The sequence below is a fragment of the Dasypus novemcinctus genome, chromosome X, assembly GCF_030445035.2.
Source record: "Dasypus novemcinctus isolate mDasNov1 chromosome X, mDasNov1.1.hap2, whole genome shotgun sequence".
Classification (NCBI taxonomy): Eukaryota; Metazoa; Chordata; class Mammalia; order Cingulata; family Dasypodidae; genus Dasypus; species Dasypus novemcinctus.
The window spans coordinates 78,370,810-78,392,585 of NC_080704.1; the positions used below are offsets into that span (position 1 = coordinate 78,370,810).

The window sequence follows — 21,776 nt, forward strand, 5'->3', positions numbered from 1 at the left end:
AAAAATCAGTAGCATTTCTGTACACCAATAATAAGCAAGATCAGGAGGAAATCAAAAAACAAATACCATTCATAATAGTAAATTTAAAAAATCAAATATTTAGGAATAAATTTAACTAAAGTTGTAAAAAACTTATACACCGAGAGCTATACAAGACTGTTCAAGGAAATCAAAGAAGACCTAAATAAATGGAAGAATATTCCCTGTTCATGGATAGGAAGACGAAATATTATTAAGATGTCTATCCTACCAAAACTGATCTACACATTCAATGCAATCCCAATAAAAATCAACAAAGCCTTCTTTAAGGAACTAGAAATACTAACTATGAAATTTATTTGGAAAGAAAGAGGCCCCGAATAGCCAAAGACATATTGAAAAAGAAAAAGGAAATTGGAGGAATCACACTACCTGACTTCAAAACATACTACAAAGCTACACTAGTGAAAACAGCATGCTATTGGCACAAGGAGAGACACACAGACCAATGGAACCGAACTGAGAGTTCTGATATAGATCCTCATATATATAGCCATATAATATTCGATAAAGCCACCAAACCCTCTCAACTGGGAGAGAATGGCCTATTCAACAAATGGTGTCTGGAGAACTGGATATCCATATGTAGAAGAATGAAAGAGGATTACCGTCTCACACCTTATACAAAGATCAACTCAAGATGGATCAAAGACCTAAATATAAGAGCCAAGACAATAAAGACCTCGGAAAGCAGTGTAGGGAAACATCTACCACCTTGTAATAGGAAATGGCTTCATGAACATCACACCAAAAGCACGAGCAGCAAAATAACAAATAGATCAATGGGACTGCCTCAAAATTAAAGCCTTCTGCACCTAAAAGGAGTTTGTCAAGAAAGTGAAAAGAGAGCCTACACAATGGGAGAAAATATTTGGCAACCATATATCCGATAAGAGACTTATAACCTGCATATATAAAGAACTCCTATATCTTGAAAATAAAAAGATAAACAACCCTTCTAAAAAATGGGAAAAAGATTTAAACAGACACTTCTTCAAAGAAGAAATATAAATGGCTAAAAAGCACATGAAAAAATGCTCCATATCTTTAGCTATCAGGGAAATGCAAATCAAAACTACAATGAGATACCATCTTACTCCCATAAGATTGACAGCTATGGAAAAAACAGAAGAAAACAAATGCTGGAGAGGATGTGAAGAAATGGAAACACTCATCCACTGCTTGTGCGAATGCAGAAGGATCCAACCATTCTGGAGGACAGTTTGGCGGTTTCTCAAAAAACTAACCATAGATTTGCCATATGACCCAGCAATTCCACTGCTGGGTATATACCCAGCAGAACTGAAGGCAAGGACACAAACCAATATATGCACACCAATGTTCATAGCAGCACTGTTCACTATCACCAAAAGTTGGAATCGACCCAAATGCCCATCAACAGATGAGTGGATCAATAAAATGTGGTATATACATACAATGGAATACTACTCGGCTTTAAGAACAAATACACTACAAACACACGTGATAACATGGATGAATCTTGAGAACCTTATTTGAGTGAAGCAACCCAGGCATTGAAGGACAAATACTAAATGACCTCAATGATATGAAATAAGCAAGCGGCCTCAGAGAGCTAGAGACTGGAAGATAGGCTTACAGGAATTAGGGGGGTAGAGGAAGGATGTAAGCTAACATCTACATGGGTGAAATTTATGCTAAGCTGGAGGTAAGTATGTGTACAAGGAAGGGATAAAATGGGGGCATAGGATTACCTTTGGGTGGGGCTTTGGGGGTTTGAGGGGCGCTAGGGATGGGCAGATGGGTAATATTGCCCAAGAAATTGGGGGAGGGTGGGGCAACATACGAACATAGGAGATTGTCAGGTATTGGATGAGAGTATAATGCTGAGAAAACCTTTTCAAAATATAATTAGGAAAGTTACCTGTTTAAGATACTCAAAGGGGATAATCTGATGCAGGACAAACTCCTAGGGAATATCTGAATGCTCATTTTGCCAGAGTGGGTTATACCATTGGGTAGAGACCCATATAATGAGAGTGAAGGTAGACCCACAGCCTGGGGAGGACTAATGCCATCAAATAGAGGGAACTGTATCTCTCAAGAGAAAGGGTGGCTCCCAGGGCATTAGGGCAGTTGAGCAAGTCAAGCCCTCAACAATGTTGCAAGTATCTCTGAACATGGCTCTTCAAGAAATGTAGATTGACTGTCACTGTGGGCCCCAAGGGGAGGGGGAAATAGATATTGAATAGATGGAACCAAAGTAACTGTGAGGGCAAAAGAAGTGTTTCACAAGAGTACACAAGGATGGATATAAAACATATAATATTACACCAAAAACATATAGGGGATGACAGACTAATAATGTAAACCATAATGTAAAACATAGGATAACTAAACAATTTAGAAAAAAGTGTATAGCCTAAAGTATAAACCACAATGTAAACACAAATGTTATCTTGTTTGAAAGCTATTGTCTCAATATCTGTACATCAGTTTCAGTAAATATGATATGAATAAGTTAAATGATTATCGCTGTGGAAGGGAAAAGGTTTTATAATGGATATGTGGGAGTACTGGATACTGTATATATGAATTATTGTGATCTATGGGTCTTGTGAAGAGAAGCCAAATAATTAGGAAAAAAGAAAAGAAAAAGTTAGGATGTAGAATTTTTCCAAATCAATATGTAATCTATATCTAACCTCTAAACTCATCACTATACTCCATTTTACTATTAAGGGTACCTGGCATTATATTGGGTTTCACTTTTCAGGAAGTTTTGGATCACAGAGTGGTTCAACAATGGCAGCGGAGAAATACTGGTATGGGATGTTATTGACAGGGGACATATGGTTGACAGGGAGTTATACAGGGCATGTGTCCAGGATGCATGGAAATGTTTGGATATACTCACAGTGGAAACAATTAAAAACAACAGCTGGGGGAGTACTGGGTTCCTGGCTGGGAGGGACTCTGTCATGGTCCCTAGGGGAGCAGCGGTAGTCCCCCGGGTGCAACGGCAAGGACCAGGAAGGAATGAGGGTCCAACTGTGAGCCCCTGATACTAATGACTATGCTTGTGAGCCTATACACCAGAAATAAGAACAAGGCCTAGAGCAGCACTGGGCCTAGGAGTTCCCTCCTGACAGCCTCCGTGTTACTCAAATGTGGCCAGTCTCGAAGCCAAACTCAGCATGTAAATGCACTGCCTACCCCCCAGCATGGGACATGACACACGGGGATGAGCCTCCCTGGCACCGAGGGATCACTACCAAGTACCAGCTGATGACGTAATTAGAAAATGACTTTGAATTAAAGGTTCAACTTGGACCAGCAGAATATCCCTGTCTACATATAATAACAGGAGTTAAAAATGCTGTTTGACCTAAAGTAAGGGGGAAATGGAAAGGACAAATGAGTTTATATGGCTATGAGCCTCTAAAAAAGAGTCTGGAGGTTATCAGAAGGATTGCCCTTAAGCATACCTGAGCAGAGTCTCAGAGACAGATAAAGTAGATACAACCCCAGGTATTGGTTCTTTTGAGGGCTAAAGAGAACCACAGGTTCTATGGCCATGTCAGTTGGCCCTTCTTTGGAGCTGGTGTTCTGCGTGATGGAGCTGGACTCAGATGGGATCTCTTTTCACAAGCCTTTCATGCTACTTTACTGGAATTGTAGTTGGTGCTGGGGTTTAAGATATATCTAGGGGATTTGAATCTCTGGACTGACAATATGATAGCCAGGCCCTGAGCCTCAACAGACTTCAGCTCCTACAATCTGATTTATTGGACTTACTCCACTCAGCTAACATGGAGTTGAAGAATGTCAACCACCACACCATGGAGCCTAGAGTACCCACAACTGAAAGCAGGAAGATTGCATCCAGTATCCATGTGGAATCTAAGCCCCCTCTTGACATAGATGTGGAATGGACACAACCAAACCAAGGTCCACAGGAAGGAGGAATACAGTAAGAATCAGAGTGGACTTAATGATATTCTATTCATGAACTATTGTGGTTAATAATCGAGAAAATATTGCATTGGTGTGGAAAAAGTGGCCATGGTGGCTGCTGAGTGCGGGGAATGGGAGGAAGAGATGAGATGTGGAGGCATTTTCGGGACTTGGAGTTGTCCTGAGTGGTGCTGCTGGGACAATTTCCGGACACTGTATGTCCTCCCATGGCCCACTGGCTGGAACGTGGGAGAGTATGGGCTATGGTGTGGACCACAGGCCATGGGGTGCATCGATGCCCAGAGATGTACTCACCAGATGCAATGGATGTGTCATGACGATGGGGAAGAGTGTTACTATGGGGGGAGGGGTGGGGTGGGGGGCGGTACGGGTGTATGGGGACCTCATATTTTTTTAATGTAATATATTTTTTTAAAATGAATAAATTAAAAAAAAAAACAAGACTTATTAAAACAAACCAGCAGATCTGACAGAAGATTTCTGGTAAAGTAAAATATAACAATGAAATAAACAATTAAAAGTAGTTTCCTAGTCAAACATACGGTTAACTCACAGTTCTGAAGAACTCTCCCACTACAAACCAATTATATCCTGCATAGGAAACTCATTAAAGCATTAATTCCACACACACAAATGTAAGCTTGGGCCAGAAAAGCAGGAAAGAAGAGCCAGAGCATTAAGAATCTAGAAAAGTTTTCTTCATTTTTTTTGCCTTACTCAAAGCTTAGTTAGAGGATTGGTGAACTATCAATTGTACTTGAACAGATTACCCAAAAGTAACATAGAGAAAAGGGGGGTGGGAAAATATGAAAACAATCTTAAAAGATATGGAAAAAAAGAATAGAAAGTTCTAATGTGTCTCTGCTTGGACTCCTATAAGATAGCACAGAAAGAATGGAGAAAATTTTACAGAACTTCTGAAAAACATAAATTCATAAAGTCAAAAGGCTCAATGTGTCCCATGTCTTAGGCAGAATGAGTATGTGTATGCATGTAAACGCAGCCAGAGGAATAAGGAAATCATCTAAAAATGTGACAATTAGAATGACAAGAAGACTTTGCAATAGCAATTATGGAAATCAGAAAAAAGTGAGAAAAATTTGAGGGAAAATAACTTTCTACCTATACTTGTAAATCCAGTTACTCTAACAAGGTTTATAACATGGGCGAAATAAAAACATTTACAAAAGAAAACCTGTTAACATTTACCTCTAAGAAATCTCATGAATTATCTAATGAATTAGAACAATGCCAGAAGATCAATCTGAGGCACAAGAGGCAATGGTGAGCAAGCAAGATATAAATCCAAACAAATTTTGTGTCTGTAAAACATTAATAAAACATTGTCAATTTTTAAGTTCAAAAGAAAAAGAAAGAATTAAAATACTGGACAACAACCTATATCTTGAAAGGCAGTGGTCTAAAGTCCTTGTTTCATCCAGAAAGTCAATTAAGATATATTTACTTTTAAATTTTGTTAAGAATGGTTGTGACATTTCAAATGGAATCACTAAAAGAATAAAAATAGAGGAGATAAAACACCAAATTAGTAGAGGAATAACAGATTAAAAATAAAGAGATGGATAAAGATTAACCAAACAATTAAAAATAATAAATAGGGTCTGTGATTCTGATAAAAGACAAAGGATAATTTAAGCTAAAAAAAAGTAGATCCCCCCAGGGCCCACTGGATGGAATGTGAGAGAGTCTGGGCTATGATGTGGACCATTGACTATGGGGTGCAGTGATGCTCAGAGATGAACTTACCAGGTGCAATGGATGTATCACGATGATGGGAGAGAGTGTTGCTGTGGGGGGAGTGGGGGGCGGGGGGCGGTGGGGTTGAATGGGACCTCATATATTTTTTTTAATGTAATTAAAAAATAATAATAATAAATAAATATTTTTTAAAAAAATGAAAAAAAAGTATTAAACAGGGCATAGAAAGTCACTTAATTATGCTAAAAGACATACTCACAATGAAGATACAACATTTATAAACATATACCTATAACCTCAATGAAATTAACTATAGGAAAGGCAAGGAGAAACAGAAACAGAATAATAGGGGAGTTCAACACATCACTCAATATAATAGAATTCAAATTAGTAAAAAATATAAGTAAGTATACGAAATATATGAAGAACATAATCAATAAAGTAGATCTATTGATATATATAAAAATCTATACCCTGATAATAGTATTTCTTCTCAAGTGCACATAAAACATATGCAAAAATTAATTGCTACCTGAAACAACAATTTTTAAGACATTAGACTTCAGGCAATGAAGGACATTGACCCACTTAGAGACAAGAAATTAACAAGGTGAGCCCCATGATTGTCCCATCTTATTGACTGGGAGAATTTTGAGCCTGTGGCTCTTAAAAAAGAACCAAACAAAGTCCTCGTCAGAGCAACTAGGCAAGAAGTAGAAATAAAGGGCATCCAAATGTGAAAGGAAAAAGTAAAATCTCCTGTAGTCACAAACTACACACTCCTTCATATAGAAAATTCAAAAAAATCCACAAGGAAACTACCAGAACTAATAAAGGAATTCAGGAAAGTTGCAACCTACAGGATTAACACCCCAAAATCGGCTGTGTTTTATACACCATCAGAGAATACTCTGAAATATAAATGTAAAATATAATTCTATTCACAATAGCTCCTAGTAGAATAAAGTACTTAAAAATACATTTACTGAAGGAGGTGAAAGACTTATACACTGCAAACCACAAAACATTGCTGAAAGAAATGAAAGAAGACCTCATTAAATGGCAAGGCATCTTGTGACCATGGATAGGAAGACTTAAAGTTATTAAGGTATCAATACTACTCAAAGTGGTCTAGATATTTAATGCAATACCTATCAAAATCAAAAGACTTTTTTTTTTGCTGAAATGAAAAAGCCAGTATGTAAATTCATATGCATGGGGCCCTGAATACCCAAATTAGTATTTTAAAAGAAGTCTCATACTTCCTGATTTCAAAACTTACTACAAAGCTACCCTAATCAAAACAGTGTGGTACTGGCATAAAAGAAGGACCAATGGAACAGAACTGTAAGTTCATAAATAAACTCATACATACACTGATGACCAACTGATTTTTGACAAGGGTGCCAAGTAGAGTATTGGGGGAAAGAATGATCTCTTCAACAAATGGTGCTGGGAAAATTGCATATCTACTTGCAAAAAAAAAAAAAAAAGAAGCTGGATCCCTACCTCAAACCATATACAAAAATTAACTCAAAATGGCTCAAGGACCTAAACATAAGAGCTAAAATAATAAAACTTCTAAAAGAAAACTTCCAAGCCCTCATAACCTGGATTTGGCAGTGATTTCTTAGATATGGCATGAAAAGTATGAACATCAAAAGAAAAAAAATAGATAAAATGCACTTCATTAAAATTAATCTCTGTACTCCAAAGTACACTATCAAGAATGTAAAAAGAGAACCTACAGAATGGGAGCAAATAACTGTTAAACATATATCTCATAAGGGCTTAATATCTGAAAATATAAAGACTTGCTACCACTCAACAACAAAAAGAAAAGCCAATTGATTTGAATAGACATTTCTCCAAAGAAGATCTACAAATGGTTAATAAGTACATAAAAAGATGTATGATATCAGTGGTCATTAGGGAAGTCAAAACCAGAATGAGATACCATTTCTCACCCACTAGGATAGTTATTAGTGAAAAAAAAAAAAGAAAAGAAGTGTTGATGAGGATACAGAGAAATAGGAACTCTTATAGATACTGGTGGCATTGTAAAATGGTGCAACCACTGTGAAAATCAGCTTGGCCGATCCTCAGAAAGTTGAAAATGGAATTACCACATGACCTAGAAATCCCATTTCTTAGCATATACTCAAGAGAAATGAAAGTAGGACTCAAACATTGTACATCAATGTTTATATCAGTATTATTCACAACAGTTAAAGGTGGAAGCAACCCAAGTGTCCATCAACAGATGAATGGATAAACAAAATGTGGTATATACACAAAACAGAATATTATTTGAAGGCTTCAATATAGATGAGCCTTGAAGAAATCACTTTGAGTGAAATAAGCCAGAAACAAAACAAAAAGACAAATTATATGATCTTCCTTGCATGAAATACCAAGAAGAATCAAATTTCATAGAGACGAATAGTAGGTTATAGGTTACCTAGGACTGGGGCAGGGGAGGAGGGAGTTATTGTTTAATAGGTATAGAGTTTCTGTTTGAGGTGATGAAAATGTTGGGGCAATGGATATTGGTGATGGAAACACAATATTGTGAATATAATGAATAGTACTGAACTATATGTTTGAAAACAGTTAAAATGGGAAACTTTGAATTCTATATATGTTATTACAGTACAAAGTTTTTTTTTTTAAAGAAGGGAACCATACAGAAATACTGAAGCTGAAAAGGACAAAAACTAAAATGAAATTTTAATTCTCTAGAGGGGTTCAACAGCTGATTGGAACTGGTAGAAGAAAAAAACAGAAACCTGAAGATGAGACAATTGAATTGATTCAATTTGAGAAGCAGAAAAAAAATGAATGAAAAAAAAGTGAACAGAGTCTGAGAGACTCATGGGACACTATCAAGCATACCAATAAACACACTGTGGGAGTCCCAGAAGGAAAAGAAAGAGATAAAGGGGCAGAGAGAGTATCTGAAGAAATGATGGCTGAAATTTCCCCAATTTAATGAAACACATGAATATATACATCCAAGAAACTCAATGAACTCCAAATTGGATAAACTCAAAGAGATTTACACTGATACACATTATAATCAAACTGTTCAATGCCAGTGAGAATCCTAAAAACCATAAGAAATTTTGTTGTATATAGATTTCTACAATAAAAACTTTTTAAAATGAAACTGGTCTAAAAACACCAATTAAAATACAGAAATTGGCACAGTGTACAAAAAAATGACCCAGATATATGGTGTGTACACTTTGAATATAACAATATAGGTAGGTAGAAAGTAAAATATTGGAAAAAAGATCTACCACATAAGCATTCATCAAATTGAAAGCAGGAAAGGATGTATTAATATCAGATAAAAGTAGACTGCTGAGCAAAATATTTATCAGAGACAGAGAGGGATATTATATAATGACAAAAGTGTCAATCCTCCAACAAGACATAATAATCCTAGATGTATATACACCAAATTTTAAAAATTACAACATATGTGAAGTAAAAGCTTATAAACCTAAAAAGGAAAATAGATAAATTCACAATTAGAGTTAGAGACTTCAACACCCTTACCTCAAAAATTGATGGAATAACTAGACAAAAAATTAGCAAGGAGATACAACTCAATAATACCAACAGGATCTAATTGACATTTATAGAACACTTAAAAAGAGCAGTGTACACATTCTTTAAAATACTCACAGATAATTTACCAAGATATACCATATCTTAGGCCATAAAACAAATTTCAACAAATTTAAAAGAATGGAAATCACACAGAGTATGTTCTCCAACCACAAAGGGTCAAACAAAAATCAACAAAAGAAAGAAAATCTCCAAACACTTGGAAAGTGTTCTAAGCAACAATTCTAAATAATCTATGGGTCAAACAGGAAGTCCCAAGAGAAATAGAAAAATTCACTGAGTTAAATGAAAGTGAAAATACAACAATTCAAAATGAATGGGATGCAGCTGCAGCAGTCCTGAGAGGTAAAGTTTTTGGCACTAAATGCTTATATTAGAAAAGAAGTCAGGTCTCAAATCAATAACCTAAGCACTCATCTCAAGAAACTAGAAAAAAGAAGAGCAAAATAAACCCAACGCAAGCAAAATTAAGTATACAATAAAGAACTGTAATTGTAAAATTGAAAACAGGAAAATAGAGAAAAATCAATAAAACAAAGAGCTGGTTCTTTGAAAAGATCAATAAAATTGAGAAACCTCTATCAAGACCAATAAAGGAAAAGGAGAAAAGACACAAATTATCAATATCAGGAATGAAATAGGGGATATCACTATGCCCTGCATATATCTTAAAAATATAAGGGAATACTATGAACAACGCTACACACATGAAATCGTTAACTTAGATGAAATGGGCCACTTCCTTGAACACTACAAACTAACATAAGTCACCCAATGTGAAATAGCTACTTTGAATATGAATTTTAATGTTAAAACTCCCAGAAAAAAAATCTCCAGACCCAGATGGTTTCACTGAGAATTCTACCAAATCTTTAAAAAAGAAGTAATACAATTCTACACATCTTCAGGAAAAGAGAGCAGGAGGGAAGACTTCCTAACTCACTCTACAAAGACTGAATTACTCTGATATCAAAACCAAATATAGCACAAAAAGAAACTACAATCTAATATCCCTCATGAATAAAAATGCAAAGATGTTTAACAAAATATTAGTATATAGGAGCTAGCATTATATATATAAATGAATTATACACCAAGATCAAGTGGAATTTATTCCAGGGATGCAAGCTAGTTCAATACCTGATAATCAATCAATGTAATACACTATAGTGGTTTGGAGCTTTGTACCCCTGTGCATATGTTCTTAAACTTAATCCATTCTTGTGAGTATGAAGTCATTGTGAACAGGACCTTTTGATGAAGTTACTTCAGTTGGGGTGTGGCCCAATTCAATGGGGATGGATATTAATCCTATTACTAAAGGCCTTATAAGGAAGGCCACAGAGAATGAAAAAGCCACAGGGAGCAGCCAGAAGCTGGAAGTCAACAGAACTGAGAAGCCACGAGAGGCTACCATGTGTACTGCCACATGACAGAAAAGCCAAGGACCAAGGATCACCAGCAGCCAGCCCGAGGATTTCACAGTCTTCTGGGGAAAAGCATCGCCTTGATGACACCTTGAAATTGGGACTTCTCCTATCCTCAAAATCATGAGCCAATAAATTCTCATTGTTTAAGTCAACCCCTTGCATGGTATTTGCTTTGGCAGCCAGGAAACTAAAACATACACTATATTAACAGGCTAAAGAAAAAAAAATCTTATGATCATATTAATTGGTGCAGAAAAGCATTTGACAAAAGCAGATGCCTGGAAATAGTTCATGACAAAAGTTCTCAGTAAGTTAAAAATAGAGGAAGAATGTCATCAACTTGATAAAGACCATCTATTAACACAATAATCTACAATTAACATCATAATTAATTGTAAAAGACTGAAATTTGCCTTCTAAGATATTAATCCTATTACTAAAGGCCTTATAAGGCAAGAATACCCACTTTTATTCAACATGGTACTGGAAGTCCCAGCTAACACAATATGGCAAGGAAAATAAACAAAAGGTATACAATCAGAAGGGAAGTAATAAAACAGATCCCATTTATAGATGACATGATTGTCCACATAGAAAATCACAAGGAGTCAATGAAAAAAAAATTTTAGATCTAACAAATTAGTTCAGTGAAGTCTCAGGATACAAGTTCAATCATTTTTAAAAATCAAGTGTATATCTATACACTAGAAATAACTACATGGAACTGAAATTTTAAATATAATACCATTTACAATCATTAAAAAGGCAAATAATACTTAGATATAAATCTATCAAAACAGGCACAGACCCGTGTAGAGCTGGCCCACGCGCAGTGCTGATGCATGCAAGGAGTGCCGTGTCACGTAGGGGTGTCCCCACGTAGGGGAGCCCCACGTGCAGGGAGTGTGCCCCGTAAGGAGAGCTGCCCAGTGCGAAAGAAAGCGCAGCCTGCCCAGGAATGGTGCCGCACACAAGGAGAGTTGACGCAGCAAGATGACGCAACAAAAAGGAACACAGATTCCCGTGCCACTGACAACAACAGAAGTGGACAAAGAAGAACACGCAGCAAATAGACACAGAGAACAGACAACTGGGGGGAAAGGGGAGAGAAAAAAATAAAAAAAAAAACAGGCACAGAACTTGTATGCTGAAAACATGAATGAAAGAAATCAAAGAAGATTTTAATAAATGGAGAGACAAGTATTCAAGGCTTGGAGATTCAACATTGTAAAGATGTTGATTCTTCCCCAAATAATCTGTAGATTCAATGCAAGCCTTATCAAAATCCCAGCAAGATAATTTGTAGATTCAGAAAATATGGAAAGGCAAAGGAACTGTAAAGTCTAAAAAATTTTTGAAAAAGAAAAATAAAGTGGGAGTAATCACTCTACCCTAATCTCAAGACTTACTATACAGTTACAGTTACCAAGGCCAAGGGACAGATATATAGATTTTTTCCTTTGTTTTTAAAGATAAAAATAGATTATATAATTGTTACATCAAAAATATAAGGGAGAGGGGAGTGGATGTGTCTCTAGCAATTGGGTGCCCGCCTCCCACATAGGAGGTCCTGGATTTGGTTCCCAATGCCTACTAAAGAAGACAAGTAGACAATGAGTAGACACAAGCAGACAAAACAAGCAGGCAGACGAGGGAGCCATCTCAGGGGGGTGAAATAAAGATTAAAAAATGTGTGTATAAATATAAATATAGGGTGGCGGACTTGGCCCAGTGGTTAGGGCGTCCGCCTACCACATGGGAGGTCCACGGTTCAAACCCTGGGTCTCCTTGACCCGTGTGGAGCTGGCCCATGCGCAGTGCTGATGTGCGCAAGGAGTGCTGTGCCACACAGGGGTGTCCCCATGTAGGGCAGCCCCACATGCAAGGCGTGCACCCCGTAAGGAGAGCTGCCCAGCGTGAAAGAAAGTGCAGCCTGCCCAGGAATGGTGCCGCACACATGGAGAGCTGACACAACAAGATGACACAACATAAACAAACACAGATTCCTGTGCCGCTGACAACAACAGAAGCGGACAAAGAAAATGCAGCAAATAGACACAGAGAACAGACAACCAGGGTGGGGGGGAAAGGGGATAGAAATAAATAAATAAATTTTTTTAAAAACTTATTTAAAATATATATAAATGAGGGAGCAGATGCAGCAGTGCTCCAAAATGTATACACCAAATGCAACGAATGTGCCACAATGATGAAAGAAGTTGTTGATGTGGGAGGAGTGGATGGGTGGGATGTATGGTATATGGGAACCTCATATTTTTTAATGTAACATTTTTGTGATATATGTATCTTTAAAAAACAATAAAAATTTTAAAAAAACAACCATGGGACAATAAAAAAAAGAGCGATAATGAGAAGAAGGGAAGGAGGAAGAAAAGGAGCGAAGGAGAGAGTAGGGTATACAGATATTCTTTGAACTGTTCTTATTCTTGCAACTTTTCCATAAGTTTAAAATTATTTTCAATAATACATTTAGAAGTGTATATTACTACTGAAAGTATAATGTACCTGCTTCAGCTATGTCCAGTATCACTGATTAGGTTATTAAATATGATAGGTCAAGATTAATGCTAGTGAGCAATTATTGCTTTAAGAATTGCAACTTCTGCATCCAGTGAACAAAGTGACATGCTAGCAAGAAGACATATAACTAGTATGCTACTTCCTGAGGTGTCTTAGCCCCTGTTTTTAATTTGGAATTCTATCTAAGCAAATACAAAAAAACAGACTTTTGGGAAACGGACTTGGCCCAGTGATTAGGGCATCCGTCTACCACATGGGAGGTCCGCGGTTCAAACCCCGGGCCTCCTTGACCCATGTGGAGCTGGCCCATGCACAGTGCTGATGCACACAAGGAGTGCCCTACCACACAGCGGTGTCCCCCGCGTAGGGGAGCCCCACACGCAAGGAGTGCACCCGTAAGGAGAGCTGCCCAGCGCGAAAGAAAGTGCAGTCTGCCCAGGAATGGCGCCACCCACACTTCCCATGCCGCTGATGACAACAGAAGCGGACAAAGAAACAACAAAGAAACAAGACGCAGCAAATTACACAGAGAACAGACAACGGGGGGGGGGGAATTAAATAAAATAAATAAATCTTTTAAAAAATTTTAAAAATTAAAAAAAAAAGACTTTTGAAAATGTTAATGTCTACTCATATTTTTAAATTTCAAAATTAAACAGGGTTCTTTTTTGCAGCATTAAATAACTCCATTGACCTGACATAAATCTTCAAGAAAAATATTTCAAGTAAGTTGTGGGTTTGGGAAATTTACTATTCTGATAAATTCAACTATTCAGTTAAAATAATTCTTTCTGTTTCCAAGCTTATTGAAAAAAAAAACCCTAAAATGCATCAGTATATTTGATTTCCTTATTCAGGAAACACATTAATCTTTTTAAAAGTGCTACCAGTCTGTCTATCAGTGTTTCTTCTCAGGAGCGTATATGTATGTATGTATGTATATATGTATGACCATGAGCTGAAGTGAACATAGAACAAACCACTGAAGTATTTTTTGCCAAATCCTATTATCTGCCTATCTTATCATCATTTACTACTTTATCCTAAAATTTAGAGCTGAAAGAACCCTTTTTGTTGCATGCAAAAGAAATTCTTTTCAAAATATCTGGTGTTCATGAGACATTTTATCTTTCTTTTCTGTGCTATAGAACAGATTGTAAAAAACTACTGTTAAATACACATACTGAAGCAAATGTCTAAACTGAATTTCAAAATATCAATCAAAGCATTATAAAAATTCATTAAACAACTATTCAAAACAAAAAAACCTCTTATACCTTGTTTGCCAGGTCTATAGCATTGAGAGCCTTGTCATAATATTCTCTGTCATCCCAGTCCAAATACACGGTGGCTAATAACCGTAGAACTTTCGCCTATAATTCAAAATAGAAAAAAAAAATACACAACTGAGGGTTAAACTGCAACACAACAGCTGACTCGCACTTATGGTGACAGGCATCTTCTCAAACTTAGGTCACCATTACAAAATAACATTTCCATAAGTAACCACATAGTCTTGGGATATGCCTTATCATTATGCTACCCACATCAAACATTGTCTAAGGGGAAGCAGATGTGGCTCAAGTGATAAGGCCTCTGCCCACCATATGGGAGGATCCAGGTTCAATCCCTGGGGCCTCCTGGTAGAAAAGAAGAAGAGAAAGCATGCCCACGTAGCGAGCCGAGTGCCCACACAGTAAGCCAAGTGCCCACACGAGTGCCTGTGTGGCAAGCCAGTGCCTGTGTGGCAAGCCAGTGCCTGTGTGACAAGCCAGTGCCCATGCAGTAAGCTGAGTGCCTGTGCAGTGAGCTGAGTGCCCACATGGCAAGAAAATTTCCCACATGGTGAACCAGTGCCTGTTCAAGTGAGTCACACAGCAAGATGATGACACAACAAAAGAGAGACGAAGGGGAGAGTCAAGGTGAAGCACAGTAGAGACCAGGAACTGAGGTGGTGCAATTGACAAGGAAACTCTCTCCACATCAGAGGTCCCCAGGATCAAATCCTGTTGAATCCCAGAGGAGACAGACAAGAAGAGAATACAAAAAGAGAAATAGATACAGAAAATCACAGAGCAAATGGACACAGCAAAAACAGCAGCGTGGGGGAGGGGGAGAGGAAGAGGAAGAAAAAAATATTGTCTAAGAATTTTATAGTAGCTATTGTATTACTAGCTTATTTAAATTTAGTATAATTGTGTTACTATAACTAAATTCTTAGGAGGGTGTTAGCATTAAAGTACTTTATCATTCCCACTTTAAAAATAAGGAAGCCATGGCAAAGCAATATTTAATTTCATTGGCTTACAATCTATTGTATAGGTAGCACTGTATTAGGTTTCCATCAAAAGACTTAAGTAGAAATACATGATCCCTTCCTCAAATGCTTTAACAGTCTAGTTGGGATTTATCAGGTAGGCCAAAGACAAAGGGCACATATACTACCATTTCAGTTGGAAATGAAAAAGATTTCTCCCAACTTTGTCAAATTTTAAAGTGAATACAGTAGCACCAAATCAAGTCAGTTTCTCTAGCCAGGACTGTATTGATAAGAACTGACAGATTTAACTATAGAAATAGTTATCTTTTGGGAAAAAAGAGCCATATTTCAATGAAAAATCTACCTCTAAGAAAGTCCCCCAAAACTATAACAGTTTTTATGAATGAATTCAGCAAAATGGTAGAGTACAAGATAAACAACAAAAATCCACAGTATTTCTATAAGCTATTAAAGAGTAATCTGAGAAGGAAAATCAAGAAAATATTCCATTCACAGAAGCAACTAAAAGAATCAAATATCTAGGAATAAATTTAACCAAATATGTAAAGGACATACATGGAAAACTACAAAACATTGCTAAAAGAAATCAAAGAAGACCTAAATAAATGGAAGGACATTCCAAGTACATGGTTTGGAAGACTAAATATAATTAAGATGTCAATTCTACCCAAATTGATTTACAGATTCAATGTAATCCCAACCAAAAGCCTAACAGCCTACGTGGCAAAATGGAAAAACCAATGATCAAATTTATTTAGAAGGGTAATGGGTCCTGAATAGCTACTTCCTGGTGTTAAAGCTTATTACATAGCTACAGTGGTCCAAACAGCATGGTACTAGAACAAGGAATCGAATGAAGAGCTTAGAAATAGATCCTCACATCTATGTCCAACTGATTTTTGACAAGACTGCCCAGTCCACTCAATTTGGAAAGAATAGTCTGTTGAACAGAGAACAGGATAACCATATGCAAAAGAATGAAGGAGGATCCCTATCTCATACCATATACAAAAATCAACAAGACTGTAAAACCCATAGAAGAAAATGTAGGGAAGCATCCTCAAGATCTTGTGTTAAGCAATGGTTTCTTAGATTTTACATCCAAAGTGCAAGCAACCAAAGAAAATATAAATAGGACCTAATCAAAATTTAAAACTTTTGTGTCTCAAAGGATTTTATCATGAAAGTGAAAAGACAACCTACTCAATGGGAGAAAATATTTGGAAACCATGTACCCAATAAGGGTTTAATATCTATAATATACAAGGAAATTCCACAACTCAACAAAAAACGACAACAATACAGCCTAAAAAAATGGACAAAAGACTTGTATAGACATTGCTCCAAAAGGACATACAAATGACTAAAAAGCACATGAAAAGATGCTCGATGTCCCTTGCTACTAGGGAAAAGCAAATCAAAACCACAATGAGATATAATTTCACACCTATGAGAATAGACGCTATTAAAAAACCAGAAAATTACAAGTGTTAGAGAGGATGTGGAGAAATAGAATACTCATTCATTGCTGTTGGGAATGTAAAATGGTGCAGCTGCTGTGAAAGACAGTTTGGCAGTTCCTCAGGAACTAAATTTAGAATTGCCATATGATCCAGCAATCCTGTACTAGGTTTATACCTAGAAAAACTGAAAGCAGGGACATGAACAGACATTTGCACTCTGATGTTCATAGTGGCGTTATTCACAATTTATGAAAAGATGGAAGCAATCCAAGTATTGATCAACTGATAAATGGATAAATAAAGTGTGGTATATGCATACAATGGAATATTATTCAGAAAACTAGGACTAGAAGGAATCTTCCTCAAAATTATAAAGGGCATATGTGTAAAACCCACAAATAACATCATACTCAATGGTGAAAGACTGAAAACTTCCTAAGATCAGGAAAAAGACAAGGATGCCCACTGTCGCCAGTGTTATTCAACATTGTATTGGAAGTTCTATCCAGAGCTGTTAGACAAGAAAAAGCAATTAAAAACATCCAAATTAGAAGGGAAGAGTAAAACTTTCCCTATTTCCAGATGACATGATCCTATACAAAGAGATTCTGAAATATCCACAAGAAAGTTCCTAGAGCTAATAAATACCTGAGAGCAAAGATCAACACTCCAAAATCAGTAGTGTTTATATACATAAGCAATGAACAATCTGAAGAATAAATCAAGGAAAAAAATGCAGTTGCAAGAGCAATTAAAAGAATCAAACAGCTAGGAATAAATCTACCAAATACATAAAGGAATTGTATGTAGAAAAATAAAAAACATTGCTGAAAGAAATCAAGGAAGACCTAAATAAATGGATGGACATTGTGTGTTCATGGATTGAAAAACTAAATATTAAGATAACAATCCTACCCAGAAATATTTATATATTCAATGCAATCTCAATCAAACTCCAGCAAACTTCTTTGCCAAAATGGAAAAGCCAATCATCGAATTTAGAGAGAAAAGAGTAAGGGGCCACAGATCTCCAAAGTCATCTTGAAAAAAGAACGAACATGGAGGACTCACACTCCCTGATCTTAAAACTTATTACAAAGCTACAGTAATCAAAACAGCATGGTACTGGCAAATTTTATTTTTGACAAGGGTGCCAAGTCTACTCAATGGGGGAAAGAATAGTCTCTTCAACAAATGGTGCTGGGAAAACTGGATCTCCATATGCAAAAGAATGAAAGTGGGCCTCTACCTCACACAATATACAAAAATCAACTTAAAATGGCTCAAAAACCTAAATATATAAAGTATAAAACTCCTAGAAGAAAATGTAGGGAAGCATCTTGAGGACCCTTGTGTTAAGCAATGGATTCTTAGACTTAACACAAAAAATTTCACAATCACCAAAAGATGGAAGCAACCCAAGGGTCCATCAACAGATGAATGGATAAACAAAATGGGGTATATGCATACAATGGAATTTTATTCAGCATTAGAAAGGAATGAGGTTCTGCTTCATGCGACAATATGGATGAACATTGAAAACATTATGCTGAGTGCAATATGCCACACAAAAGGACAAATATTGCATGATCTCACTGACCTGAAATAATTAGCATAAGCAGACTCATAGAGTCAGAATCTAGAATATAGGTTATCAGGGGCTGGGTTGGAGGTAAGGAATAGGGTATTACTGCTTAATTTGTACAGAGTTTCTATTTAGGTTTTTTGTTCAGTATTGGAATGGATGGTGTTGATAGTAACACAAAATTTTGAGTGTAATTATCAGCACCAAATTATATATGTGAATGTGGTCAAAAAGGGAAATTTTAGGTCATATATATGTTACTAGAATAAAAATTAAAAGATAGAACAGGATTGTATAATACAGTGACCCCTTTTGGAAATGATGGACTATAGTTAATAGTACGCTTATGAAAATGTTCTTTCATGAATCATGACAAATGTTCCACACTAATGCAAGGTGTTAAGATGGTCTATGGGAAAAATACACCCTAATGTAAACTATGGACTATAATTAATAATATAATTTTAATATACTACATTAATAATGTTAATAATGGATATGATGTATGAGAACCCTATTTTTGCATGATTTTTCTGGGGCTCTGTGAATCTAGAGGATTTACATGTAGGGTGCAATATCTCTGACTTTTGTAATTCAAAAACTAAGATGGAGCAAATGAATCATATATAAAGTACTTAACATCATTCTTATTATTATGGAACACTCTAAGAACTTATAAACTGCCCCAGAGAACTTTTATGGAGTAAATATGGTGCCTCTGAGAAATACTGTAGATATTTTACAGTAGTAAAAGGGTTAAACCATGAGAAAGACATAATAAAATGGAGGAATCATAAAACTATTATGTTAAGCAAAAGAGGCCAGACATAAATCAGTACATACTGTATGATTTCATTTATATAAAATTCAAGAACAGCCAAAACTAATCTATAATGAGAAAAGTCAGGATAGTGATTTTATTTTGGAAGGGTGGCTACTGACTGGAAAGAGGTACAAGGGAACTTTTTGGGGTGATGGAAATGTCTGTATTTTGACCTGTGTGGTGATTATAGAACTGTATACATATATTAAAATTCATCAAGCTATATACTTAAGATTTGTGCAGTTTACTGTATTCAATTATACCCCAATAAAGAAAGCTACCATGAAAAAAAACTACCTCATAATCTTACCTCATCATACTTCACAATATGACTACTCCATTCCAGTCAGGTCTGTATCCTATCTTCCAACCTCATTTGCCCTCTAGTCATGTTTTCATCTAGATCCCTGTATGGAATCCCCTTCCTTCCTCTTTTTTAAAAGTATGGAACCCACCTACCTTTCAAGGCCTGTATCCTACCTGAAGGCTTCTTCAAGTAATTTAGCCAACCTTGATACTCCCCTTTTCTGCATGCCCTTCTACATATATTTCAGGTCAAAAATAAGTTTGACTTATTTTTCCCAAATCATTTCACTTGTACTACTTTATCCCTCAAAACTAAACTCCTTAAGGGCAAAAACCACCTTTTATACTTTTGTTTTACTCCCTATCTATCACAGTGGTAGATATATAGTATAGATACTCAGTTAAGTTTTGCTGATATACTGCAATGGTAAAAAACAGAGACAGATATTTCAAAAAGAAATCCATTTTCCTATGGCATGTAATGAATTTTGCAACAGATTTATCTGTATAATCACATTTTGCTTGTTTAAATACTGAAATTACCTTCCATACAGAAGCATATCCTATCTGGATAGTTGGGGGAAATCTGCACATTTTCAACATGAAATAATAAAGGTTAAAATTTATATAGTGAAATGCTGTTCTAAGTGCTTTACATATAATAACTTATGAGGAAGAGCCCATGGGGTAGATTCTATTAGTATATCAATTTCACAGATGAGGAAACTAAAGCACAGAGATGTTAAATGGCATGCATAGTGGATAATCCACTCACAAATAGGGAGATAGATTATTCTAATATTATAAGAATAACATAAACTGTATTTCTTCAACATACTTCTGAAATATTTAACATGATCCTTACCAGCATTTCTGGTGCAATAGTATTCTTATCCATCTTCCCAATATCATAGCTTTGGCTATAATTTAAAAAGAAAAAAATATATATTCATCTCAAATTGCATATGATTCTTCAGGATTATATATTATTAAGAAGACATGGTAATAATATACTCTATTCCAACTTTTAAAAACTTTGCCCTACAACAGATTATTAGCCAATTAATACATGAAAATCGATGGTATAAACCAATACTTACTAACTGTAGAAAATCACAATTTCTTCAGGAGCTACCCAATAAATCATCACTATAATCATATTAACACTTTTTTCTATTTGACTTACACATACACTATATTAAACAGTTTTACATGTTTATACAAGCTCTTATTTAAGGACACATTTTAAATCTAAGAATATAATATTTAAAAATAAAAAATACAGTTGTTTTCACAGAAAACAAATCTTTTAGCAATATTCATTAAGTCTCACAATACCCTTGTGAAGCACTATTAGTTGTATTTTGCAGCTGAACAAACCAATTTAGCAGTTAAATGAATTCTAATATACCCTAAGTTAGTACTGAAAATGAGAGTAGGGACTGGAGAGTAAAAGAATTCAGTTCTCTGCTTTAATTACCAAACCATATTATCTATGGAACATTCTGATAAGCAGAAATATGTCTCAGGGTTTCAAAACCAAAAACTTAAAAAACAAAATAGGTATCACTCGCCATAAAATTGATATTCCACGGGAGCTATCAATAAACTTTTGGTGAATTGAACATTACTTTGACTCCCTCTCCTCCTAGCCCCTATACTCCTAGACTAGGATTTTGGCTTAAAAGAGATGAGCTTCCTGCCTTTCTTATCCTGCCAGTGCAGTGTTGTGGAAGCACTATCCTGTGCAGGTACCAGGGAGAGGACTGGGGCTTTCTTTCCTCATCCAATTCTCACTCATAGGGTAAGGCTCCACCTCAGGTGTGACACGCTAAGAATACTGAGATTCCAATCACCTTTGTCTCAGTTTCCTTATAGGGCAGAGGTTCCACACTAGGAGGGGGAAACCAAGAAGACCATGACCATCCCTCCCCCCAACACCCACTCAGAGTAGAGGTGTCACTCCAGAAGAAGCATATCACTCTCCCTACCCCCA

The 21,776-nt window shown here is 36.2% G+C and overlaps 1 protein-coding gene across 1 annotated transcript in view; it reads right to left on the minus strand.

Moving 5' to 3' along the window:
- TEX11 (testis expressed 11) overlaps positions 1-21,776 on the minus strand; it is a 546,877-nt gene that overhangs the window by 364,674 nt on the left and 160,427 nt on the right. The window contains exons 10-11 of the mRNA XM_058291673.2: positions 20,646-20,700; positions 14,600-14,695 (exon numbers count right to left, since the gene is read on the minus strand). Of these exons, the coding sequence (XP_058147656.1) occupies positions 14,600-14,695; positions 20,646-20,700 (151 nt within the window). The remainder of the gene's footprint in view (positions 1-14,599; positions 14,696-20,645; positions 20,701-21,776) is intronic.